At 37.3% G+C, this 26,918-nt stretch overlaps 2 protein-coding genes across 2 annotated transcripts in view; one reads left to right on the top strand and one right to left on the bottom strand.

The window, feature by feature from the left end:
* The first annotated feature begins 1,700 nt into the window (after window positions 1-1,700).
* LOC121740418 (ATP-dependent RNA helicase DDX18-like) overlaps window positions 1,701-26,918 on the top strand; it is a 36,218-nt gene continuing 11,000 nt past the window's right edge. The window contains exons 1-17 of the mRNA XM_042133105.1: window positions 1,701-1,849; window positions 1,994-2,053; window positions 2,131-2,238; window positions 2,779-3,039; window positions 3,333-3,482; window positions 4,348-4,512; window positions 6,463-6,604; window positions 6,803-6,962; window positions 12,347-12,499; window positions 13,576-13,746; window positions 14,071-14,342; window positions 23,838-23,971; window positions 24,062-24,133; window positions 24,301-24,411; window positions 24,485-24,739; window positions 25,021-25,170; window positions 25,403-25,567. Of these exons, the coding sequence (XP_041989039.1) occupies window positions 1,786-1,849; window positions 1,994-2,053; window positions 2,131-2,238; window positions 2,779-3,039; window positions 3,333-3,482; window positions 4,348-4,512; window positions 6,463-6,604; window positions 6,803-6,962; window positions 12,347-12,499; window positions 13,576-13,746; window positions 14,071-14,342; window positions 23,838-23,971; window positions 24,062-24,133; window positions 24,301-24,411; window positions 24,485-24,739; window positions 25,021-25,170; window positions 25,403-25,567 (2,593 nt within the window). The 5' untranslated portion in view covers window positions 1,701-1,785. The remainder of the gene's footprint in view (window positions 1,850-1,993; window positions 2,054-2,130; window positions 2,239-2,778; window positions 3,040-3,332; window positions 3,483-4,347; window positions 4,513-6,462; window positions 6,605-6,802; window positions 6,963-12,346; window positions 12,500-13,575; window positions 13,747-14,070; window positions 14,343-23,837; window positions 23,972-24,061; window positions 24,134-24,300; window positions 24,412-24,484; window positions 24,740-25,020; window positions 25,171-25,402; window positions 25,568-26,918) is intronic.
* On the bottom strand, window positions 15,697-21,344 carry LOC121740328 (probable ATP-dependent RNA helicase pitchoune). The gene is made up of 9 exons (XM_042132997.1): window positions 21,034-21,344; window positions 20,591-20,743; window positions 20,104-20,265; window positions 19,730-19,871; window positions 19,361-19,526; window positions 19,094-19,246; window positions 18,642-18,809; window positions 17,998-18,172; window positions 15,697-15,835 (listed from the first exon to the last, which is right to left on the bottom strand). Exons 1-9 carry the CDS (start codon window positions 21,275-21,277, stop codon window positions 15,741-15,743), a joined length of 1,458 nt encoding a protein of 485 aa, XP_041988931.1. The 5' UTR covers window positions 21,278-21,344; the 3' UTR covers window positions 15,697-15,740.

Raw genomic sequence — 26,918 nt, forward strand, 5'->3', positions numbered from 1 at the left:
TATTAAGTTTTATAAATAAAATTCTCATGATAGGTCACACCAAAATACAAAACAAAACAGCATGGTCTTCTTCTTCTTCTTCTTCTTTTGGCGTAAGCCTCTTTTTTTTTTTTTTTTTTTTTAATTTATTGGGAGCTGGAAACGAGTCCTTTGCTCCAAAAAAAATACAATAATAATACAAAATACAAAGACTCAAGGTCCCACCGAGATAGGCGTAAGCCTCCCCATTATGGAGTTGCCAGCGTCAGAGTTGAGGCGAAAAATGTGAACAGTTATAACCATAGACTTAATCATAGACATAATATGGTTATAACCACAAATTACTAGTACCGTATATATATTTTGTAGAGTTTTAACAGCATGGTCAAATGAATGAATGATGGTCAATGACAAATGACAATGACATTGGTGTAAAATGACATATATTTTTTTTACAGATTGCTCAAAAGGCGTAACACTTAAAAATTCCGTGCTACATCCAATTAAATTATGAAAGTACTAAATATGTAAAAAATTGGACACCCAGACACTTATTATTAATGATTTTTTATAAAAGATTTTTAAAGAACTATTCGATATTTAATTATTATTGAACAAAATTTTGTTGTAATTTGACTACCGCAAATGGCGGCCAAGAAAGCTCGGCAAAGCTTTAAATGCAGGTGACGAAAAAAGGAACTAACGCTGGCACATACAAAAACGATATATTTGACAGTTCTTCTTTACCAGCAGCGGCCCCGCCCAAGTTCATGTAAAGTTCTCAAAAAACATTACGTATGATAAATGGAAATTTTAAAATGAATTATTTCACGTAACTTGTCGGTAAGGTATTGATTTTTTGATATCAATCGATGCAGGATGTTTTATTCTACTATATATTTCGAATTTAGGTCAGAAGCTTTGAATTTATAAATGTTATATACATCCTTAAATAATACAAAATAGTTTTTAGGGTTCCATACCCAAAGGGTAAAAATGGGACCCTATTACTAAGACTTCGATGTCTGTCAGTCTGTCAGGCTAGACTTCTTAATCACAGATTGTGTATATCTGTTGCCGCTATAAAACAACAAATACTAAATTTTTTTTTCAATATATTCCTTGCTGATGTCAGTGTCAGCTTATATATTAAGTCTATGAACTAGCCCCTGCCCACTCACCACTGCACTGGGCACTCAGTATAGTAATATGTCATATCCCTATATTATATTGCTAATTGCTATACTGTGGTGACCAATGACCACTGACCAGTGATCACTGAGCTGGGTGTTTTGCCGGGAATGTGAAAGAGTGATGTTGTGTTTTTGTATTATTTTTCCTAAAATTGTGTTAGCTGTGTAATATTGGTAGATCATTAACCATTAGATATTAGTTGTCGTGCACAAGTGTAGGAAAGTGATGTTCCAGAAACGTGCTATTTTGTGTTTCCTCCAAAACTCCATCGAAAGTTTCAGTAAAGCGTCTACCACTCGACCGACTTGACTTCTTAAACTGTATTAACTTTTACACTAAACTTAGACTTTAGACCTGACAATATTAGAAAAACGATACTGGAATATTGTTTTCCCACCATGATAATATAATATATACTCAACACTGGCCATGGTTAAATAAGAAAAAAAAGCACTGAGCTGTCTTTTCATTTCTGTCAGTCAATCTGTCAAGTGTCAGTTGTCAAAAATATCCATATTCCATGCTGGTTTGTTGACAAATCTTGAATTTTCTTTATTTTCTTCTACACAAAAATAAAATAATAAACTTGACAAGAATCTAAATACCTTCAGCATGAAGAAAACGAAAAAAACTAAGTTAATAATGGAAGATACAAGCGACACAGGAAATAATTCCGGTATTTTTTATTATACAAACAGGCTTCAGTATTTTTTCTTTAATTACAATATTTTCAGTACGCTTTCTATAACTAATAACTAGGAACAATAACAACAGCCAATATTGTTCTATACAATGGTCCTAAACACCCCAAATTTTGCAGAAACTGCTATGAAAAGGCCACTCGAACACAAGGAGGAAAAAACAGAACCAAAGATTAAAAGTAAGTTTTTTTTAATAATGAAAATGTAAAATATGGTTATGTATATAAAAAGCACTAACAATATTATTTTCTTTTAGAAAAGAAAAAGAAACAAAAGGCTGAGAAGAACTCTGATTTGAATAAAGTGCAACAAAACAAAAATGCTAGTAATACTTCTGACAATACCAGTGCTGATGCCAATTTATGTAAGTTTAGTTTAATTTTATGTATTAAGTATTCAGTAATGTAAAATATTTAAGGTTACATGAGGCTTCTATGTATGGGACTATTACATATAGTTCTAAATTCTATACTTCACACTAGAATAGGCATGTAGGAGAAGTAGATAGGTAAAAGCCAGGCCACAACACTGCGTTGCGGCGTCGTATCGCAAAACAACATCTCACAGAAATGCGATGCGTTGTTACAATGCAAAAATTTCATCGGAAATTTTGCTGATGCATTGCAAAATTTCCATGATGCGTTCTGCGAAGTCGTAGATTTCTACAATGCGGAGCCGCAACTCGTTGTGGCCTGGCCCTTACAAAATAGAGTTCTACAGGAACTAAACATTTTACTAAAATAGTCTAATACTAATGCCTATTCAATGTAAAAAAAAAAGCATCTTTTCTCTATAATTATTGAAAATCTATGAAACAATTGAATTACTTTTGATGAATAAATTACTATACTATTTATATACAAAATATAGATTAAAATAATACAAAAATTATTTTACTTTGCAGTGCCTGGTTCCAGTGTGAGTCTAGGAATTTTGTCCAACAACAAGTTTTCATCATTAAAAGAAAAAGTCTGTGAAGCTACTCTCAAAAGTATCAATGAAATGGGTTTCACCACAATGACGGAGATACAAGCAAAGTCAATACCACACCTGCTTGAAGGGCGGGATCTAGTTGGCTCCGCTAGGACAGGGTCAGGAAAGACCTTAGCTTTTCTTATTCCAGCCATTGAATTAGTTTATAAAGCTAAACTAACACCAAGAAGTGGTAAGTGTCTTTAATGTAAAAATTGTCTCTTCCCTTCGGAAGGGGGAACAAGAGGTCCCATAATAGGGGCCGCAAAAAAAGTGTCTTTATGGTAACTTTTCCGATTACTTTTATAAAGATAGTCCCTGGTTACATGTTAAGTTATTACTTCCTTATTTTTAGTGCCCCTTTGGGTGCAGTGGGGCAAAAGACTTAAGTGACACTAATCATGCATAACAAGAACAGTCATTTAAGTGTTTTTTTTATAATATCAATAAACTTACCCTAACTCTTTAATTCATCATCAATTTCAGGCACTGGTGTTATTATTTTATCACCAACCAGAGAATTATCAATGCAGACTTTTGGTGTACTTGTTGATCTTATGAAATACCACAGCAATACCTATGGCTTAGTCATGGGTGGAGCAAACAGAAGCACTGAAGCTGAAAAACTTTCTGTCGGTAAGTAAAAAGTAAATATAGTGAATTTGTAAAAAAGGGCACACTAGATACCAGCATCTAAGAAATGTAAAACTAAGTATGGGATGTAATTTTTGATCAGCAGAGGGGTGTTCTTAGTTTGATATTTCTTTTTAATTTTGTTTATTGTATGGTTCTTAATAAACATATCGCTGGCCCCGGGCAACAAAGCGGTAAACGCCGGTTACGCCCTTTTTAATGTTATTTGATTTTTGGCGTCTCTGAGTATTAGTCTATCACCCCTATTTAATTCATATTTTTAAAATAATATTTGGGTATAATAAATGACAAAAACTTTATTGAATCGAAAATTCTCTTACGGCTAAAACTGTATTCTTGCATTACTCTATGAAACATAACTAAAAAAACCGGTGAAGATACGATACAACTAAGCTTTCGTTGTAAGATTCCCCAGAAGAACGGAGTAATCGGCTGGTACGCTCGAAATCTAAAGCGAAAAATACGTCGTATTATGTTCTTACAGCCGTAAATCTCAAGCGGTTTGGTGTTTCTATAAAGTCAATAAACAATGTTACAATTGAAACAATATCGCTTATTAGTTGTATTATACTTTTTTCAATTATTCAATAATTTTTTATACTATTACAATTATTTTGATATGGTTAAATAGGTAAAAATATTAACTTTCATATGAGAGATCACACATTTGTTTTGGACCACTGTACGCTGCACTATAAACAAAATAGCTTATTTTGTCACTCCTGAACAAAACGATTTTTGATATTACGCCTTTATTGCCCGGGGCCAGCGATATAATTTTTGTATTTGGTTGTGCTATTTAAAATTCTACCATTGTAGATATTGATAGTTTTATTAATTATTACAGGTATTAATATACTGGTGGCTACTCCAGGCAGACTTTTGGATCATCTGCAAAATACACCTTCATTTTTGTTTAAAAATCTGCAATGTTTGGTAATTGATGAAGTGGATAGAATATTGGAAATTGGTTTTGAAGAGGAGGTGAAACAAATAATCACACTTTTGCCCAGTAAGTTTGTTTGTCCTACCAGTACTTTGTCTGCACACAAATAACACCAACACCTGTCTGTGTTTATAAATTATATAATTACATAGCTGGGCATTAACTCGTTAATCCGTTAATCGTTAATTAACGAAGTTAACATTTTGATTAACGGATTAACTTTTAAGTTAACTTTTAAAAATATTAACGGACTTCCGTTAATATGCAGAAGTCCGTTAATCGTTAATCCAATGCCTACTATTTACTGCACGGAATCGCGGCGCGGCGCAAAAACAGGTTCAGACAGTATGAAACGACAAGTGCCTGGCGGGCGGGCAGCGCGGCGCCGCGGCACGGCAGCAGCGGGTGAAACAAAAACAATACTCGATATATTTTCGGGCGCGTGCGAGTGAAAAGAGATTTGTTTCGTTTTATTATTTCATTACTCAGCCCCGGTGCTTAAAGAGTGAAGAGTGATTTGTTTATAAATGTTAAAAATCATTTGCATGTTGATAAAGAGTAGTGTAATTTAATTAGGTAGAATACAATCATTATAAAAGTATTTTGTTTTGTCCCTAACCTGTTAACTTCCAGAACCTAAACCAACAGGTTTTGTATGTACACTAACACAATGATATAAGTTATAACAAGGCCATATTAACGGATTAACGATTGACGTTAACTTCGTTAATTCGTCCGAAATGTAACGCTTTAACGTTTAACGAAGCTAACTTTTTTTTAACGGATTAACGATTAACGAAGTTAACTATTTGATTAGCGGTGCCCGGCTATGTATAATTATTATGATGCCTTCTTTTTCTTCAGTCAAAGAACGAGTAAGATGGCATTATTATAATATTTTTAGCGGTTGAATAATTTATCAAACCTCTGTCTGTAGAACTGTCTCTGTTTTATTGACTAATTTTGGAAACTTGACTATGTTTGTCTAAACTGCTGAAACTGCTCACAAATCCTACATCATATTCTGTAATTTCCATAGAAAAAAATAGAAGAAAGTCAAAGTAAAGTGCGACAAGGCTTTATATGAACGCTGCTAGTAAAGGTAGCCTTTCGAAGCGAGCGTCTATATAGCGTCAGTGACGCCGCGACTATGAAAATTGTATAGTTTGGAGTCGAGCACAGCGACATTAACGCGTCTGTGACGTCAATTTACCACAAAATATTTAAACTTAAAAAAATATTTTAGTACTTATTTAAAATTTTGTAGTAAATTTACTTTTTATTTATATATTTTTTAGTGTTTAAATATTTAGTAGTAAATTTAAACACAAGAACCTAGGTAATTACTATTTTAAGCTGAAAAATAACTCAAACATGTTAAGTATTTTCGTATGAGAAAATGATTTTGGTATTACGTATGTATGAGAATTTCGATGGCACCTGGCCTCTTAAGGAGAACTGTCAAAAATGACGTTTTTGTATGATGGCAGCGTTAGTTCCTTTTTTCGCCACGTTCATTTAAAGCCTTGTCGAGCTGTATTCACACACTGAAATAATCGGCTAAGTGCGAGTTGGACTCGCGCACGCAAGGTTCCGTACCATTACATTGCAAAAATAGTAAAAAAAATGTAATTTTTGTATGGGAGCCCCCCTTAATTATTAATTTCATTTAAAATTTATTATTAATTATTAAAGTATTCTCAGCTGTACGAGTATTTTCCGAATATTTCAAGTGCCAATCTGTTGTCATCATTGATACCGAGCAAAAAATGTTTTAAAAATTTATCCCCCCTTATATATATATATTAATAGCCCCCCTTAAATATTTATTTTGTTTTTAGTTTTTGTTGTTATAGCAGCAACAGACATACTTACATAATCTGTGACAATTTCAACTTTCTAACCGTTCTTGAGTTACAGCCTGGAGACAGACAGACAAACAGATAGACATCGAAGCCTTAGTAATAGGGTCCCGTTTTTACCCTTTGAGTACGGAACTCTTGTTATTTTTTTTAGAAAAACGGCAAACGGTGCTATTCAGCGCGACTCAAACTAAAAAGATGGAGTCATTGAAAGCACTGGCGATAAAACAAGAGCCAATCTATGTCGGCGTCGACGATAATAAAGAACAAGCAACAGTCGAATCTTTGGAGCAAGGGTAAAACTTTTTAGCATTTCATATTTTTAGAATACATATTTTCAGTTTCATAAGGCAAACTGAACTTGTTTTCTTAACTTGTTGCTTTTAGACAGCATCCAATAATAAAATAAATCTCTCGTAAAAGAAACTTACTTTAAACTTTTCACAACTATTATACATTTCATAAAATAATGTGTAACCTTTTATCTCTTTTAGATACATAGTTTGTCCGTCTGAGTACCGATTGCTAGTTCTTTACACATTCCTGAAAAACAATAAAAACAAAAAGGTGATGGTGTTCTTCTCTACCTGCATGTCCGTGAAATATCACCATGAGCTGTTCAACTATATTGACCTGCCGGTTCTATGTATCCATGTAAGTAAAGGTATTTTTAGGCCCTTATCATACTTATTAGTTACTAGATGACGCCCGCAACTCCGTTGCACAAAAATTCGTTCATCGCGCGGGAACCGTACATTTTTCGGAGATAAAAAGTATCCCATCCCACTTTCCTGGCATCCAAAGTATGTCCATACTCCATACCAAGTTTTAGCAAAATCGGTTTGGGCGTGAAGAGGTAACAGACAGACAGACACACTTTCGCATTTATAATATTAGTATTGATTATTATTATATTAGTTATTACGCACCAAATACGTCGCCGACGTGCAACGAATTCGCTGCGCCTGCGTCGGCTACGCGCAGTCATATAGGAGCGCTCTGTGCTTTATATAATCACTGCAAAGACATGCAAAGTCGCGTTGAAAAGGTTGCGTATCCGCGACGTGAGGACGTCGCCAGCCGCGGCGTATTCGCTTCGTGCACACTTTAGCCGCTCGCAACTATTTACAAATGCTATAAAAATTTTAATTTAACTTTTCTGATGTTTTCTTATGTTGAACTTGCTGCAGTGAGAACTCAGAAACGAACATTACTGTTATGTATAATGTGGGTACTTGTAGTATTGTGGGTAATTGTGAATAATTAATAAATCAGTCTGCTCGGGATCTCGGCGTTTCATTGACGTAACATTGGCGCAGTCGGTATTTGCTATAAATTATAAGTGCAATTCGTGGTAATAATGCCTATCGGTAAAATTAAACCGTTTTCCGTGGAATCACAAAATTGGGACAGTTATGTGCGTCGCGTAAATCAGTTTATCTCGCTAAACAAAATCGATGACAGTCTCAAGGTGGCCACGTTGTTAACCTTAGTAGGTAGTGAGTGCTACAATCTATTGTGCGATTTGTGTTCCCCCGCTCATCCTGAAAATAAAACGTTCGATGAACTCGTTACTCTTCTCAAAGTTCATCTGGAGCCTGAGAAGTCTGAGATAGCCGAGAGACATATTCTTCGACAAAGAACGCAGCAGCAGGGAGAAAGCATTCGCTTGTACCTTCAAGGATTAAAGCATTTGGCTAAAACCTGTAACTTCGGGGCGAAGCTCGAAGAGAACCTTCGAGATCAGTTCGTTTCCGGATTATACAGCGAGGAAATGCGTTCGAGATTGTTCGCGGAGAAAAACATCGACTACAAGAGGGCCGTGGAACTGGCGAGCGCGCTCGAGGCGGCAGAGAGGCACGCGATCACGGCGAGCTCTTCGGCAAGCGGAGGAGGCGCGGGACACGACGCGCTGCACCGCGTCAGCGGCGGCGGCCAGGTGCGGGTGCGAGCGCCCGGGCGCGGCGGAGCGGGCGGCGGTGGTGGTGCGGCGCCGGGCGGCGGCCGCGCGGGTTCGAGTTCCGGCGGTGCGGGGCTGAGCGGTGCGCGGGCGCCGTGTGCACGCTGCGGGAAGGCTACTCACGCGCCGAATAAGTGTCGATATAAAAACTTTACGTGTGATTTGTGCGGTGTCAAAGGTCACTTAAAGGTGATGTGCCTGAACAGGAGTGATAACGATCGATCCTCCGGTATGTCGACTTCGAAAGGTCAGTACTTTATTAATAATGTTGACAGTGATAGCGAGGAGGAAGAAAACTACTTTTATAACTTAGTGTCGGGGGGCGACAGCGACGGGCCCTACTATATTAAATTAATCGTTAATGATAATTTTAAGTGTAAATTTGAAATCGATACGGGAAGTAGAATATCTGCTATATCGCAAAAGTTTTACGATAAATATTTTCGAAACATAAAATTGCATAAAAATGTTTTAATTTTAAAATCTTATACTGGAGATACTATCGAGACTCTCGGATATATTAATGTTAATGTGCGCTGCGGACGTAACTCGGCGGAGCTTCAGCTGTACGTCGTGGCGAACGGTGGCCCGCCTCTGATGGGTCGGACGTGGATTAAAAAATTTAAATTAAGTATCGTAGAATGTCACAACATTAATACGACCGATAGCGACTCGATAGCTTTGAAATTAAAACAAGAATTTCCTGAAGTCTTTGCGGAGGGATTAGGTACTTTTAAATCGCGTATTCGCTTACATTTAAAAGATAGCAAACCGGTTTTTATAAAAGCCCGGCCCCTGCCGTTGGCGCTGCGCGCGCGCGTTGAGAACGAGCTCGATCGGCTGCAGCGCGAGGACGTTATCTATAAGGTAGAACGCTCGGACTACGGGACTCCTATCGTACCTGTCGTTAAATCAAACGGGGGTATTCGTATTTGCGGCGATTATAAAATTACTATTAACCCGATTCTTAAAGATTTCCACTATCCGCTCCCGCGAATCGAGGAAATATTTTCTGCTTTAGGCGGCGGGGAGCAGTACACGAAGCTCGATTTGTCCAATGCTTTCCAGCAGTGTCTCCTCGATGAGGAGTCTCAGGCGATGACTGCCATCACTACGCACGTAGGAACGTTCGTATATCGTCGGGTACCTTTCGGCATAAAATGTATTCCCGAGTATTTTCAAAAAATCATGGAGGAGACGCTGAGTGGATTGTCGTCTACTGCCGTGTTCGCTGATGACATATGCGTCACAGGGAAAGACCGAGAAAGTCATCTTAAAAATTTAAGGGCGGTTCTACACCGACTCCGAGAAAACGGACTCCGTATTAATTTTGACAAATGTCAATTCTTTAAAGATAGCGTAACGTACCTAGGGTACAATATAGATAAGCACGGTCTGCACACTGACTTCAAAAAGATCAAAGCGATCGTTGAGGCGCCCCGGCCCGTCAGCGTCACGCAGTTGAAGAGCTTCATGGGTCTCGTCAATTTTTATGCGAAGTTTAGTGCAAATATGAGTGACATCTTAAAACCGTTGTATGACCTGCTTAAGAAAGACGCTGAGTGGTCGTGGACCGACGACTGCGAGACGGCTTTCAATAGGGTAAAACGGGTGCTGAGTAGCGCCCCGGTGCTAGCTCATTACGATCCGGCGTTGCCGCTGGTCCTCTCGGTGGATAGCAGCGCGTACGGTCTAGGCGCGGTGCTGGCGCAGCGCGGCGCGGACGGTCGCGAGCGACCCGTCAGCTGCGCCTCGCGGACGCTCAACGCGGCCGAGCGCAATTACTCCCAACTCGATAAGGAAGCTCTCGCTATCGTGTTCGGGGTGACGAAGCACCATCAATATTTATACGGGAGACATTTCATATTACGGAGCGATCATAAGCCGCTCAGTTATATCTTCGGTCAGAAGAAGGGCATTCCGACGACCGCAGCTAGTAGGCTTCAACGTTACTCAGTGATACTAGCCGCCTACAATTTCACTATAGAATTCGTGCGATCGGCTGATAACTGTCAGGCCGACGCGCTGTCATGTCTCCCCTTGAGTTCGTCGAGCGGTCGAAACGAGCGGGAGGCCGAGGCGGCTAGCTACTTAAATTTCGTCGAAGAAGATTTCCCGCTCAGTTTTAAGGATATTAAAATTGAGACGGCGAAAGACGACATACTGAGTAAGGTATGCGGCTATGCTATGTACGGCTGGCCCACGACGGTCGATAAAAAATTTCAATCTTTCTTTTTGCGAAAAGAAAATATCAGTATGGATCAGGGTTGCCTAGTTTGGGGCTACAGGGTGATAATACCTACAGTTTTGCAAGGTTCCGTTCTACAGGAGGTTCACGAAGGGCATCCTGGTATAGTAAAGATGAAACAGATAGCTCGTAATTACGTGTGGTGGAGTACGTTGGACGAGGACATCGAGCGTACGGCGCGGGAGTGCGCCGCGTGCCGCGCGGTCCGGCCCGCGCCGCCGCCCGCGCCGCTGCACTCGTGGTCCTGGCCGGCCGAGCCGTGGTCGCGTCTCAACGTCGATTATTTAGGACCGTTCAATAACAAGTACTATCTTATTATTATCGATGCGCATTCCAAGTGGATCGAGGCCGAGAGAGTCGGTAGCACGTCCGCGGCGATGCTCATTTCTAGTTTTAGAAAAATATTTGCTCGTTTCGGCCTTCCGAAAAGAGTCGTTAGCGACAACGGGCCTCCTTTTACTTCGGCGGAGTTGGCGGTTTATTTTAAAAGAAACGGAATCAGGCACACGCTTACCGCTCCGTACCACCCCGCCAGCAACGGCGCGGCCGAGAATGCCGTGCGGTCGGTAAAACGAGCGTTAAAAACGGCTATCGTCGATAACGTAGATGATGATACCGCTCTCAGTAGGTTTTTATTTACGTATAGGAATACTGTGCACAGCACGACCGGTCGCGAGCCGGCCGTGGCACTGCTGGGGCGGCGGTTGCGCGGGCGCCTCGACCTGCTGCGCCCCGACACGGAGGAGCTGGTCCGGGACCGGCAGCTCGTCAGCGAGCGGCGCCGCGACGCCCGCCCGCGGGGTGTCGCGCCCGGGGATGCCGTCCTGTTTAGAGATTACTCCCGCCGCAACCGGAAATGGTCCGAGGGCGTCGTGCTCGACCGAGAGAGCCCCGTGTCTTATGCGGTTAAGGCGAACGACGGCCAGGTGCATAAGAGGCACATCGACCAATTAGTGGCCAATAAAAGTCGTCCATCGCGTTTTTCTTTGACCAAAATTAAAACACCCGATGGGCCGGAAGTGAACGTCGAGGGGGAGGATAGTGGAGATGAATACGAGGAGGCGTCTGCGACCGGTGTTCGGTCCCCGCCGGTGTCCAACTTGGCGAGGGATGACCTAGATGAGGTCCCGTCACCTCCGGGAGAATCTAGGGGTCGCATCCGACGGCAGGCGGCTATGCAATGCTTGCAAAAAATAAATAAAAATATAACATAAGTTAATAAACAGTACTCTAATATCTTTGCAATGACAACAGTATTAAAAAATATTTACTTAGATAGAATAGATAAAGTTAGGTAAATAAGTATAAAATAAAATTGTTATTTGTAAAAGTTGTAAAGGTAATTAAAATAATATTATGCATAAGACATAAGTTTCATATAAGTATTGTACGTCTAATCTACCCTTTTTTTGGTACCTTCGTGCTGTTTAATAATTATATGTATTAACTTTTCGCTGGTAAATAACCTACATTAATAATTATAAACAGTTGTAATTCCTGTATTTGTTATCTTTTACTGTTATTTCACTTTATGATATTTTATTGAAAAACCTAGTGTTTATGAAACTGATATGGTTGTTAAACTTTATAACTTCTAACGTTAATCTTACAATTAGTTTTTATGTTTAAGTGTAGTGTATAATAAGAAGGGAGGTGTTATGTATAATGTGGGTACTTGTAGTATTGTGGGTAATTGTGAATAATTAATAAATCAGTCTGCTCGGGATCTCGGCGTTTCATTGACGTAACAATTACTTATTTAGTAAATTGAAGCTTAATCCTTCTGACTGCGGCCGTTACGACTCTAGAATAACAATAACACATTTCTAGGGCAAGCAACAACAGACAAAACGTACGACAAGGTTCTTTGAGTTCTGCAATGCTGAGAGTGGTATACTGCTGTGTACGGACGTGGCGGCGCGCGGTCTGGACATACCCGCGGTGGACTGGATAGTGCAGTACGACCCACCTGATGATCCTAAGGTACCTAACGTAGTTTGTGCGGCTGTCCGCCTACACATCTATCACAATAAACAGAATAAATTACAAATCAGTAGGTCGACTTGAAACAAGTTGAAAAATCGGCAAACGCTGTATAAGCATGCTATTAACGGCTGAGCAACGCAGTCTTAGCTCGCGCCGGCCTATAGGTATAACATACTAGATGTTCCGCGCGCATGGGCGTAGCCAGGCTTGGGCTCAGGGTGGGGCAGCAGTCAACCTATCAAAAATGTCGTTTTTGTATGATGGCAGCGTTAGTTCCTTTTTTCGCCACGTATATTTAAAACCTTGTCGAGCTATTATGATTGTAGTTAGTTGAAATATACGGATATTATGATTGTAGTTAGTTGAAAATTTTTTTTTGTTTAGTTAGGCACCTTATAAGTCAGAGCCAGGGTGAGGCAAGCGCCCCAGCTTGCCCCAGTGTGGCTACGCCCATGTCCGCGCGGCTTCGCCCGCGTAATTTAGGAATGTCATGGAAACCGTACACTTTCCGCACAAAAAGGCCTATAGCCTTTCTCGGATAAATGGGCTATCTAACACTGAAAGAATTTTTCTAATCGGACCAGTAGTTCCTGAGATTAGCGCGTTCAAATAAGTCCTTTCAAATAATTTCCCCCCTGTTTTTCCACATTTTCCTCTATTTCTTCTCTCCTATTATTATTAGCGTGATAAAATATAGCCTAACCTTCCTCGATAAATGGGCTATCTAATACTGAAAGATTTTTTTCAAATCGGACCGTTAGTTAGTATATATTATGTTTTAAATCATTATAATTTTAGCAAAAAAACTGACTTCAAACAGTATTTCGTTCATGGGACCAACTGTGAGGTAGGTATCCAATAAAAAATATCGAAATCAGTTCATAAACAGTTTTTACTTAGTTAACAACTTTTTAGAAGTTGGTTAAAAAACGATATCTAAAGTCTAAACTATTATGTCACCGTCTTTGTTTGTATCAACTCAGTTTGTATCGCGATTTGCAAGATACTTGTGCGAATGAGACATGAATTACTTATTACGATAACTTTTAAATATAACCTTCTTTTTATTTAAGGAATACATCCATCGTGTAGGCAGGACTGCTCGAGGCTTGGGGACATCGGGCAGCGCTCTCCTGTTTTTGAGGCCTGAGGAACTTGGCTTCCTGAGATTCCTGCAGCAGTCCAAAGTCGCCTTAAACGAGTACAAGATCTCTTGGAAGAAAATTTCCAATATCCAATTACAGGTAACCTAGTATATATGCTAATATTAAACACATGTAATAAATTATTACATATATTTGAAGTTTAGTATAGGCAAATAACAACTTTAAAGCGTCACCGTCTGGCCTACCAATAACGACACCCACACACGTGTACACGCGCTTCCGCCCCGCACACTCTTCGCCCAACCAAATAGACCTAAAAATCATACAGCGGGCCATCTTTTTCTATTTTTGCCTAGCGGCCAATGTATTATCTACTACCCTTTGGTTGATGATTTGTACTCTTGCATCATTTGTTTATTTTGAATTAACAGAAAAAACTAACTTCGTGTTAATTTGTTTCAGCTGGAGAAATTGATTTCTAAAAACTACTATCTAAAGAGCGCAGCAAAAGAAGCATTGAAGACATACCTAAAAGCGTATGACTCACATCATCTTAAAATTATATTTGATATTGACACGTTAGATTTGGCTAAAGTATCAAAATCGTTTGGATTCGCAGAACCACCCGATGTAGAGTTAAAAGTGAATAAGAAAGGAGCGCCAATCAAAAGTAAAGGGGGCAAGGGAAACTTTAAAAAATCAGACAATCATAAAAAAAAATATAGGCCAAGTTAGTGCTAAAATTGCTTAGTATTGTACAGTTATTTAATAAATAATGATGTTATACAAAAATATTTTGTTTCCTTAAATCTGTACTAATCAAAAAGAGTAAAAGTATGTTTGATTGCATTGAATAGGGTACGAAACTTCTGGGCCGATTTTAATGAAATTCGACAGATTTAAGAGCAAACCACTGGAATGGACGTAGGAAACTTTACGTGAAAATGTACGATTCTGTTTTAAACAGGTATGTGTTCATTACCTTTTTTTTTCGTTTAAGAGCCTGCTGTCAGAAATATCAAAGCACGCTAGCCCCCTAGCCCTTGCATGAATCGTGCCACCGAGCATTGAGCTGCAGCTAATATAGTGAACAATATCGCGTAAAAACGGTTTCCGCATTATAGCACAAAAGTAAAGGTCGTAAGTCGTAAAAATTGTACGTAATTGATGAAACTTGTAGTATTCCCTAAGTTGAACAATACCCAGTATTTATACAAATAAAAATAATTACTGAAATCGGACTTACAGTTCCGGAGATAGGTATATAACTAGGAGGTATGCGAACACAAACATAAAAACATACATACCTACATACATACACTTTTGAAATTTGGCACATTTGTTCAGACACTGAAATAGACTAACATATACAAAAACTGGGCAGTTTTGGAAATATTACATACATACGCGTGACGCGTCGAATTGATAACCTCCTTTCTTGTAGTCGGTTAAAATATAACTATCGAGTCAAAATAAGTGAATCGTGTTTACCGTTAGGCAAATATCAGATAAACATACAATGATTAAATAAATCTCAATTTCATTTAAGTCAATCGTCTTCCGGGATCGTAATACTTACATGGTGGTAGGCAACGTAGTTTCTTCGTTCGACTTTCAAAAAGTGTATCATGATACACTGTCTTTTGAATAAAAAGATATTTTATTTTATTTTATTTTAAGCATAAAATAAAAAATACAAATAAATAATCGACCAAGTGCGAGTCGGACTGGCGCACGAAGAGTTCCGTACCCCTGCAGTGATTTTTGTATGTGAGCCGTCCTTAATTTTTTATTTTATCATAATATTATTATTAATTATTAAAGTACACATATAATTAAGAACTTGGTGAAAATTTCAAGTGCCTACCTGTTGCCGTTGTTGAGACAGAGCAAAAAATCACGTTTATTGTATGGGGCCCGCGCGGCAGAATTGTGCTATGACGTCACAAGCGGTCGCGGGACTGTTAGCGGGAATTGATATTTTTCGAAACTTTGAATCCCTATGAAATCAAAACTACTAGGTATTTTTGACTGCAACAAAAACTAATGTATTTGTATACACACAGGCTTTACTGTGACAAAATTTCAAGCAATTTGGCATACCTAGTAACATTCTCCATTCTTCTATAGTCTTAAGTTTTCGAGACTTTTGTTGGAATATTTCCTTTCTCGTCCATCATTGCTAGCATTCTTTTTCTCGGCCTATGCTTCTTACTGAATCCTACTCCTGTAAATAAATTATTTTATGAATTCCTCATTGTTTCCAATTTCCACAAGCGTCCATAGATAAAATAGAAAAAATTAATCCCAAAAAAAAATGGGAACAAATATAATGACCACCAAAAAATGCACTGATACCCTAAACTTATTTACCAAAAAAATAAAGTCCAAAATTGCAATACTACCAGCTATTTTAGTCATGACAACACTTCAAATTGTAATCGAACACCAAATATAGTAAATGATCACCAAATATAGTAAATGATCACCAAATAAAGTATTTGATCACCAAATATAGTAAATGACCACCAAATATAGTAAATGATCACCAAATATAGTAAATGATCACCAAATCCTTGTGAGCAAATCAATGCGATATTTCCACGGAGCTAATACTAAGAGGAGGTGTTGTAATCAAGTTTCCTTATGAAACGACGCGTGACAATTTGCGGGGTGAGGGGGTGTCAAGCTCCGCCCACTTCTCAATATTTCATCTATCGGCTAAAAGCCAAACTACTAGCTTAGGTCGATGTTAATGTTACTACGTAGTTCAACTATCTTACACTAGATGTCATTTTGTCTTGAATATTATAGGACGTACTACGGCCCTGGATACTTTTTACGTTTCAAATAGTTATCTTAGGTGACGACAGATGGCGGTTTATAAGTAATATCATAATAAAAGCTATATAATCACGGTTTTAGCTATTAAATGTGTTTAAGACTAAGTGTATAACGGTTTTCAGTATTCAAGTATGATTATTGTTATAAAATTATGCAAAATTAAACGCATTTACGTCTGTATTATCTTTCAAAGGTTTGGCCACCTAGTGTCAAGTAGTATAATTAACGCTGAAAGCTGAAATTTTCTAGAACTTTTATATTTAAATTACATTTAAAATTATTTCCAAATGAAATGTGATGGTATTTATATTATCAGAACGTCTGTCTGAGTGTTTTCGACATTGTAAAACACAATACTTCATCCTTTCCTTGTTAAATACGCAGAAAACACCAATTTATTGGGAGTCTCGTTACGTGTGCACCTGACAAACGCTGAAAGTGTACTGACTTAAGCCCCGCCCACAATGATGACGTCAGGACCTAGTTGAAAATCACAGTGCACAGTTGCTTAGGTCAGCTCCTCTTTGTATGAGCTCCGTGGATATTTCTGTCCCAATAAATCACTACGATTGACAAAACATGTAAGCATATTTTTAACAAAATAGTCGGCCAAGTGTAAGTCGGACATGGAGGGTTTCGTACCGTTATAGAACAAAATTAGACCTAACATTGTGTTTTTATATGGGAGCACCTTTTTAAATAATTTTTTTTATTATTATTATTACCTAATTATTGAAGTTAACATAATACAATCAAGGCCTTTGCGAAAATATCAACGTGCCTACCGGTTGCCATTATTGATATCGAGCAAAAAAGGTAAAAAAAATAACGTTTGATGTATGGGAGCCCCCCTTAAATAATAATTTTATTTTGTTTTAGTACTTGTTGTTATAGCGGCAACAGATATACACAATCTGTGAAATTTTTAGAAGTCTAGCTAGAGCGGTTCTTGAGATACAGCTTAGGCCCTAGAGAAAGACAGACAGACGGACAGACATCGAAGTCTCAGTAATAGAGTCCCGTTGTTAGGGTTCCGTACCCAAAGGGTACAAACGGGACTCTTTTACTAAGACTTCGATGTCTGTCTGTCCGTCTATATGTCTTCTTCTCTTTAATAGGATATTTGCTCAATAAAAATATATTTGGTTATAATTTTACATTAAAATGCTAATGTATAATGTTGGTGATCATTTACTACTTTTGGTTTAAGTAACAATGATTTATTTGGACTCATTTTGCATAAATAGGATAGCGAGATAATACATCTTTGGTGATCATTTTACATTAAAATGCTAGTATAATGTTGGTGATCATTTACTAATTTTGCTGATCATTTTACTTTAAAATGCCTGTATAATATTGGTGATCATTTACTAATTTTGGTGATCATTTACTATATTTGGTTTTAAGATGTTAAATCTTTGGTTATCATTTTACATTAAAATAGTAGTCTGTATTTTGGTGATCGTTTACTATTTTTGTCTGTGAAATGTTACTATTTCTGGTGATTATAAGCCAAAAAAAATCCGAATAGGCGTAACTTACGTATATCCACATCTGGTTTTTTCTTCAAACCAAAAGATCTTGCTACAGCATCTAAGTTCATGTTAAGCAAATTAAAAACGTGTTTCAACTTTTTCACTTCAAACGCCCTTATGTACCCTTCAAATGCTTCTACAGCCAGTTTTTCAAATTCCGTATCTTTCATTGCACTTTCTATCTGAAAATATTATCATCAATTATACACAAAGTGCTATTGACGTCACAAATCCAAAACATAATATTTAATAGACATGTGCATTGTGCGATGTGCATGCAGTCAAAGATAGTATGATTCAAATAATTTTCTTGCAAGCTTCGAGTTTGAGGCCGGTATAAATAGTCAGTACTTAAGATGTGACCCGGTCTCAAGAGGCGGTTCGGCTCTGTGATTGGTCCAAATTTTGACAGCCAACCAATCACAGAGCCTGAACCGTGTCTTGAGACCGAGATGCATCTTGAGTACTGACTATTTATACCGGCCTGAGTCTAGCAACTACTTGAAACTAGCAAGTACTTGCAAACAAAGCAACTGGCAAGTAGTTGCATACAAACTTGCAAGTTGCAACTAGTAAGGATCCATGCTAGACTCAAAGCTCAAGTAAATCTGGCTTCATTTTCACTTATTATGTAGCAATTTTATGTAATACCTTTGGTTGTAGATTGCTATACTTGTCCCATAATTCATATTTATCTAAGTATACCTTTGCTTCATTCAGGTAATCAATAAATTCTTTCTCTTCAGGCCTCAGTAGCAATACTGCTTTACCCTCGGCACCTAAACCTCTTGCAGTTCTACCCACCCTATGGATATATTCCTGTAAATAATGCATATTTATATCATACTTATAATGACACTCATATGTTAACCCTGGAACGAGCTGTCACCAGCAGTAAATCCGAACCAAAACGACCTGCAAAACTTCAAGGAGAGAGCGTATTTCCCCTCTTAAAAGGCCGGCAACGCACCTGCAGCTCTAACGTTGCGAGTGTCCATGGGCGACGGTAGTTTTCCATCAGGTGACCCGTTTGCTCGTTGGCCCCCTTATTTTATAAAAACAAGGTCGACTGCTTAGAAACAAATAAATATTTACTAACTTACGTTTGTATCAGAGGGAGGATCAAACTGGACTATCCAATCCACGGCTGGTATATCCAAACCTCTGGCTGCCAAATCTGTACAAAGTAGTGCCATTTTCTTTGCGCTGTAAAAAGTATTGATGGTTTCTGTTCTTTCAGATTGGCTCATTTTACCCTGGAAAATAAATTAGTGCTTTATTAGATATTGCATAAATATGTCGATTGCCACCTCCAGTTTTGTCAAGCAATCTTAAAATTGCGGCCTAAATATTGAATAGTTAGTACTTACATGAATACACAGAACAGCTGATAATCCACAATGTTTGTATAAAAACTCATAATGAAATACCACAGATTTACAACTTGAGAAAAACACCATAATCTTAGAGTTTTGTGTTTTCTTCAACAGTTTATGTAGCCAATACAATCTGTACTCTGTTTCGCATATAACATACCTAAAGAAATAAATATTTTAAAGATTGTATTGAAGGCTATGAAGGCATTAAAATAAAATTTGGTACTGATATAGTGATCACTGGGAAAGGCTACTAGATTTTAATTGAAGAGCTTGATTGTACATTTTGCCACAATCAATCCTTCCGTGGGATATCCTTTTGCACGAATAAAGTCAAAGGCAACATAAAACAAAACTACATACCCTTGCTTCAATCCTTCTACAGTGGCTCTGTCATTATCCTCTGTGGTACTTATTGAGTGCAAGTCATCTTTCATAGCTGACTTGATCAATGCTTCTGTTGCTTCTGATCTTGTTGCACTAAACAACATGGTTTGTCTTTCCTCTGCAAACATCAATGATATGATTTGAAATATAAAGATTTATAACTAAGTGATCTACTTAAAAAAGTAGTAAGTTATTATTATGTGACTTAATATTAATAGAAACATTTGCAGTGCAGTTCTTTAGCATTTTGTTACACTTACACTTGATGTGAGAAAAGAGTTTATTAAAGAAAATTACGCTAAGTTACCAAAATTCTGCGTTTTTAATTTGATAATATTATGATAACTTACTAGGAAGTCTGTTTATAATCTGTTTGATGTCCTCTTCAAATCCATACTGGAATATTTTATCTGCTTCATCTAGCACCAAGCAACTCACTTGGGAGTAGTCAAACTCTTTGGTCCTCATGTGATCAAAAAGACGGCCAGGTGTTGAAACAACAATATGAGCACCTGTGGAAAATAATAATATGCTTAAATATTTTCTAGTATTTTTTATGTAATGTAGATTTCTCAGTTGTTAGAAATTACTGCCTTGGCTTAAGTTGGCATCTGGTAGAACTAGTTGGGAAACGGTTTTCCAGTCCTTGGAATCTACAACTCCTGTTGTGTCCCAAACTATAAAGGTAATCCCATATGAATTATTATTCTTATTACATCTTGCTATTTCCAGGAACAATTTTTATGGATTTTGTTTGCTAAATTAGTCAAATGTGTTGGCCATTAATAATTTTAAGGCTTTTAATCCTGTATTTACAAGAATTAAATACACCTATACCTTGGTATAGAATATTACTCTGCATCTTTCTGCTTTCACCTCCAATTATAAGAGCTGTTCTTATAGATTCATTTTGTGATATCAAATCTTGTAGAACACTGTATGTCTGTGAGGCTAGTTCTCTAGTAGGCGATATTACTACACAGAATGTGCCTGAAATAAAAAAAAATTTAGAGAATTTTAATCTTCGTATAAGTTCTGGATCCGCATGTAATGTGATTTTTTTATAAATAGCAAGCGTTTTATTTGTACACTGCAGTATGAGCTACAGTACATTTCAAAAGGATTTTTGCTATAGCTCTTGTGCCAGATCGTGACTTGATTTTGATTGAACACAAATTTTCAACAATTTCAAAACCTTTTTTACTTCTGTCAGGACCTCTTTAGGGGTAATTCCGATACAATATCGTATTAAAACTGTACGAACTGTAAATGTTGAGTACCTTGTGATTGTCCATTTAGGTGTTTGTTTACCAATTCAACTATTGGAATTAAAAATGCTAATGTTTTGCCCGAGCCAGTTTTTGCAGTTGCCACTATATCAGATCCACTTAATGCTTTAGGTAAAACTTCAGCCTGAATATCCGTCAACTGTTTAAATCCCATTGTTTTTATTGCTCTTAATGTTGGTTTTGATATTTTCCCTCTAAATTCCTTAAACTTAGGGTTGTGGCCCTGTGATGCCATTTTAATGAAACTAAATCTTGCCTAATATAATGAAATATATAAATACAATAATAAGTAATTCAGGAACTAATTAAAATAAGATAATGACTATTGAACAGTCCAACATGTGAGCATGTTTACAAACTTTAAAATGTCATTTGTCAACTGTCATAACTCATAATAGAAAATGACACAAGTCTGACGTGACAACCATAGAGTTTTTTTCTTTAATTCGTCCCGGTCGAGAGTTGAGACAGGCAAAGGGAGACCTGCACAAATTTAGCACCCCATCGAAGGATTTTTGACATCAAAATGACCTTAATCGATAGGTCTACGTTAGGTCCTTATAGGTCCACCATAATTTTCGTTAGGTTCCTATAGTTTTTTAATAAATATTTTTTTAAATTTTGCAAAAAAAAAAAAGGTATCTTAGCACCTCATCTAAACCGAAACTGATTATTTTTTATATTTTTGCATTCTTTATCGTTAGGTCTGTATAGGTCCACAATAATTTTTGTAAGGTCCCCTATAGTTTTTTAATAAATATTTTTTTTAATTTTATAAAAAAAATTGCATCTTAGCATCTCATCTAAACCGAAACTGATTAATTTTTATATTTTTGCATTCTTTATCGTTAGGTCAGTATGGTTTTGCTTTTATATTATTCTCAACTTAATATTATACTCAACGCACCAAGTAAATTAATCTAGCAACCCAGTGATGTTTATACGATAAAGGGCCCATTCACGGGCCACGGCAGGACTGCACGGCAGTCCTGCATTGAATGGGCCTCACTGATTGGTTCACACTCGGTGTTGCCGGCCGGAAACACCGAGTGTGAAGCAATCAGTGAGGCCCATATCAATGCAGGACTGCCGTGCAGTCCTGCCGTGAATGGGCCCCTTTACTCACGCAGCTAAAAGCGCTTATTCCACTTGTCCTAGAAGTCCTAGCTAGGATCCTACATAGGAGACTAATTAGTTCGCTTCTTATTCCACTTGTCCTAATTTAGTGACTAAATCAGTTGTCATTTTGGTCAGACGTCTTCTTAATTGCTCCAGTTCTTTTTTTTTATGAAATAAGGGGGCAAACGAGCAAACGGGTCACCTGATGGAAAGCAACTTCCGTCGACCATGGACACTCGCAGCGTCAGAAGTGCTGCAGGTGCGTTGCCAGCCTTTTAAGAGGGAATAGGGTAATAGGGGAGGGTAGGGATGGGAAGGGAAGGGAATAGGGGAGGGTAGGGAAGGGATTAGGATAGGGGATTGGGCCTCCGGTAAACTCACTTACTCGGTGAAACACAGCGCAAGCGCTGTTTCACGCCGGTTTTCTGTGAGAACGTGGTATTTCTCCGGTCGAGCCGGCCCATTCGTGCCGAACCATGGCTTCTATCAAAGCAACAAAAAATTGGTCTTCTCATAGGCTTAGCTGTTGGCTCAATGAAAATAAAAATAAATGAAAGGCGAAAAAGATGGTTGAAAGAATTTTTGCTCCACGTAAAATTATGAATTATGAACTTTCTGAACTACTTGGTACCAGCAGACTTAAGAAATTACTACGAATGGATTCCAGATCTTATAACATAATATAAATTGACTTTCATACAGATTTAGAAGTTCCCACTACGGATAAAAGGTTGAAACCATCTGGCAACACTGATTTAGTCATTCAGGAGCCACATTTTTTTCCGATTTAGGATCCTAGCAAGGATCCTTGCTTTCTAAATGTTATTCCACTTGACTAAATTATTCAGGTTCCTAGCTAGGACTTCCTAAATAGGACAAGTGGAAAAGTGCTTTAGGTAAATAAAAAGTGAAAATGTTTTCGGAAAAATGACCTTTTTGACTACTTTTAACAACTTAAATCTATTGGTTTTTTCTTGGCACCATATTATTCTGTTAATTTTATCTTATACGAGCTTTTGTCCGCGGCTTCGCTCGCGTTAAGAAGTATTATTATATACAAACTTTCATCCCCTATTTCAATCCCTTGGGGTTGGAATTTCTCTAAATCCTTTCTTAGCGGATGCCTACGTCATAACATCTACCCGCATGCCAAATTTCAGCCCGATCCGTCCAGTGGTTTGGGCTGTGCGTTTATAGATCACCATGTCAGTCAGTCACCTTCGAATTTTATATATATAGATTGAAAGTTATTTCGTTAAAAGCTACAAAGTTTAACACTTTGTAGCTTTTAACTTATAACAATTTTAAAATTATTATTTTTGTTGCATGTAGGTATATAGGTAGTTGCTCACTGCTCTGTCGCGTCATGTCAGGACCTAGTTGAAAATCACAGTGCACAGTTGCTTAGGCCAGCTCCTCTCTGTATTAGCTTCATGGTCACGAGACTCGACTGTCGAGTCGACAGTTGACACTTGACATTCGAGTTTCGACAAATATATACTAGATAATCTGTGGTTTCGACGTTCAGACCTGTGATGGCTTACGCCAAAAGAAGAAGAAGAAGAAGAAGATTCAGACGGTCTGTCACCTCCTTGTGAGTATAGTATTCGTTGTCTGTCACTGTCAGAATAACGAAAGACCACGCTGGTTTGTTATTAAAAATCTTGTGGTCTGTTTATAATAAATAAGGGTAATTTTGTGACAGAATTTATTAAAATGTCGATGTCTGAAAATCAAGTTAAAAAGAAAAATAAGAAGCGTAATAAAAAGAAGACACAATTATTAGACTCGCAAAAATCCGCCGAAGAAGGTAAAGTAACCTCAAAAGCTCATGTTTTCTTAGTAAAATTATTAGCAAGGGTAATTTCTGGTGCTATAAATAACCTTTGTTTTCTTTTAGCTGTACAAATTACGACCACCATAAAGAGATCTGCAGAAGAGTCTGCAAATAACCATGAAAACCAACCTAAAAGTAAGTATCTTTAGTCTTCGTTTCTTTATTATAACTTAGCTGGATTTAGCTAAACCTTAATACCTCCTTATTATCTATGTCAGAAACAAGTTTTAGATTAAATTTTTGCTGGATTTGAAAACCTTTTACTATGTAAGTAACAATTATTATACATACTTTGTTTTCAGAAAAGAAAAAGAAACAAAAAGATGTTAAGGTAGAAAAAATAGAAGTAAAAGAAGAAGTCGTGGAAAGTGAAGAAAATTACTCTGCTGCGGATGATACTGAAAATAAACCATGTATGTTATGATTATGTTTTTTGATATAATGATAATGTTCAAAAACATTACATCATAAAATCTCTTTATTCAGGTACAACTTTATGTTCGGGCATATTATCGGACCAAAAATTCTCTTCATTGGAGGGAAAAGTATGTGAACCAACATTGATGGGCATCAAAGACATGGGATTCACCACTATGACAGAAATACAAGCTAAGGCCATTCCACACCTTCTAGAAGGGAAAGACTTAGTTGGTTCAGCTAGGACAGGCTCTGGAAAAACTTTGGCATTTTTAATACCAGCCATTGAGCTGATTTACAAGCTTCAATTTAAGCCAAGAAATGGTAAGAAATCAGAATTCTTTTTTTATTATTTAAACATATCTTTACTCATTTCTTATATTTAATGATGACAAAAGGCGAATGTGAAAATTGTGCTCCATACTGTTTAGATTCAGGATATGATATCCAGTTTACTGTTGAGGCTTATCCTAGGTCTATACATAAGTATGTGCAGCGCAGAGTTTTTTAATGAACACAGAATGGATATCTGAAATATTGTACTTACCATATTATTTAATTACTTTTATCTTGCCAGGAAATACATTTTTAAATTTATTCTACAGGCACAGGGGTCATCATACTATCTCCAACTCGAGAGTTGTCTATGCAAACCTTTGGTGTTCTCATGGAGTTGATGAAATACCACCACCATACTTATGCCTTGGTGATGGGAGGTTCAAATAGAGGTACTGAAGCACAAAAACTTTCAAAGGGTAAGTGTTCAACATGGTTTACAATATTGTCTAATTTGTGAATGTAGTGTAACTTTTTCTAAATCTTTAACAATACAATCTTTTGTTACATATTTGTAAAGTTTTATCCCTACAAATGTGCATTATTGATTATAGAATGTTATTTATTTCTTTGAGTTCTAGTTCAAGGCTAAATATCTTTTGACAGTTGGTCCTTCAAATAATAGAAAACATCTTAATAATAATGTTACAGGTATTAATATACTAGTGGCAACACCTGGTAGACTTCTGGATCATCTGCAGAATACACCTGACTTTTTATACAAAAACCTGCAATGTCTTATCATTGATGAGGGAGATAGGATGTTGGAAATTGGTTTTGAGGAGGAAGTTAAACAAATCATCAAGCTTTTGCCCAGTAAGTTATAACCCATTTTAAAAATACAACTAACCTAAAAATTGTATAAAAATGTACTAGCCAAACATAAAGTTAATATACCTAGCGGAATAGAGAAACAAATACATAAAATAAAATAAATAAAATAAAATATCTTTTTATTCAAAATGGGTATCATGATACACTTTTTGAAAGTCGAACGAAGAAACTACGTTGCCTACCACCGGTTCGGGAACTACCCCGCCGAGAAGAACCGGCGTAAGAAACTCGCACGGGGCCATCTTTTGCAAAAAAAAATGGAAAATTACAATGTTATGGCTTACAGCTATGTAACAAAATTAAAAGAAAAGTAACCTGCATGGAGCCACCCTATTCCCAAGGTGTGCTGTCCTCGAAGAAATCATTGACTTTATAATACGCTTTAGCACACAAACGTTCTTTAACTGCTTTTTTAAATTTGTTTAAAGGTAGATTTTGAACATTTTCTGGGATTTTATTGTATAGGCGTATACATTGGCCTTTAAAGGATTTGCTTATTTTGGCTAGTCTGAACATTGGTATTGCTAACTTGTTCTTATTTCTAGTATTTACATTATGATTATCACTTTTCTTTTTGAAAATATTTATGTTCTTTCTAACATATAAGAGATTTTCCAAAATGTATTGAGATGTGACGGTCAGAATTCTTATTTCTTTAAATTTTTCTCTTAGAGATTCCAAAGACGACATCTTATAAATAGAACGAATAGCTCGCTTCTGCAGCACAAATATTGTATTAATGTCCGCCGCGTTTCCCCACAAGAGGATGCCGTAAGACATTATGCTATGAAAGTAGCTAAAGTAAACTAATCGCGCGGTCTCTACATCAGTGATTTCACGAATTTTTTTTAACAGCATATGCTGCAGAACTAAGCTTATCTGCCATGACATGACAGCAGCACTCTTTTTTTGACGTCCAGTTAGCATGTGCCGCACATTGACAATTTAATCTCATAGAATTCATATTCAATCACGCTTGTGTAAGTGTATGTACGTACACATATTTTTCACACAGATGGAAACCAATTTTGGTTTCGTTTGACAGCTCGAGATTGTTGCTCTATTCCTTTAGGTATATTAACTTTATGAAGCCAAACAAAATTAAATGATTCATTCTTAATTGCTTGGTTTTATGAGTACCTCTATTTTTTTGACCTAGTATTAAATTTAGTATACTCAGAAACAATTCGGAAAAATTGGGTACCTCGAAACAACACAAAAAGAAAACGAGGTAGACCAAGGAAAAGATGGTCTGATGACTTCAGAAGAGTTGCAGGCCACCTCTGGCAAAGACTTACCCAGGATAGGGAGAAGTGGAAGCATCTAGGGGAGA

The sequence above is a fragment of the Aricia agestis genome, chromosome 3, assembly GCF_905147365.1.
Source record: "Aricia agestis chromosome 3, ilAriAges1.1, whole genome shotgun sequence".
NCBI lineage: Eukaryota > Metazoa > Arthropoda > Insecta > Lepidoptera > Lycaenidae > Aricia > Aricia agestis.

What these genes read in the sequence shown, in the direction of transcription:
- LOC121740328 (XM_042132997.1), bottom strand. Translation starts at nt 21,277, where the DNA reads ATGGCATCACAGGGCCACAACCCTAAGTTTAAGGAATTTAGAGGGAAA. An exon ending in GATTATAAACAGACTTCCTA is followed by an intron (nt 19,872 to 20,103) that starts GTAAGTTATCAT and finishes TGATGTTTGCAG; the next exon opens with AGGAAAGACAAACCATGTTG. An exon ending in GTAGAAGGATTGAAGCAAGG is followed by an intron (nt 19,527 to 19,729) that starts GTATGTAGTTTT and finishes TTATTTCTTTAG; the next exon opens with GTATGTTATATGCGAAACAG.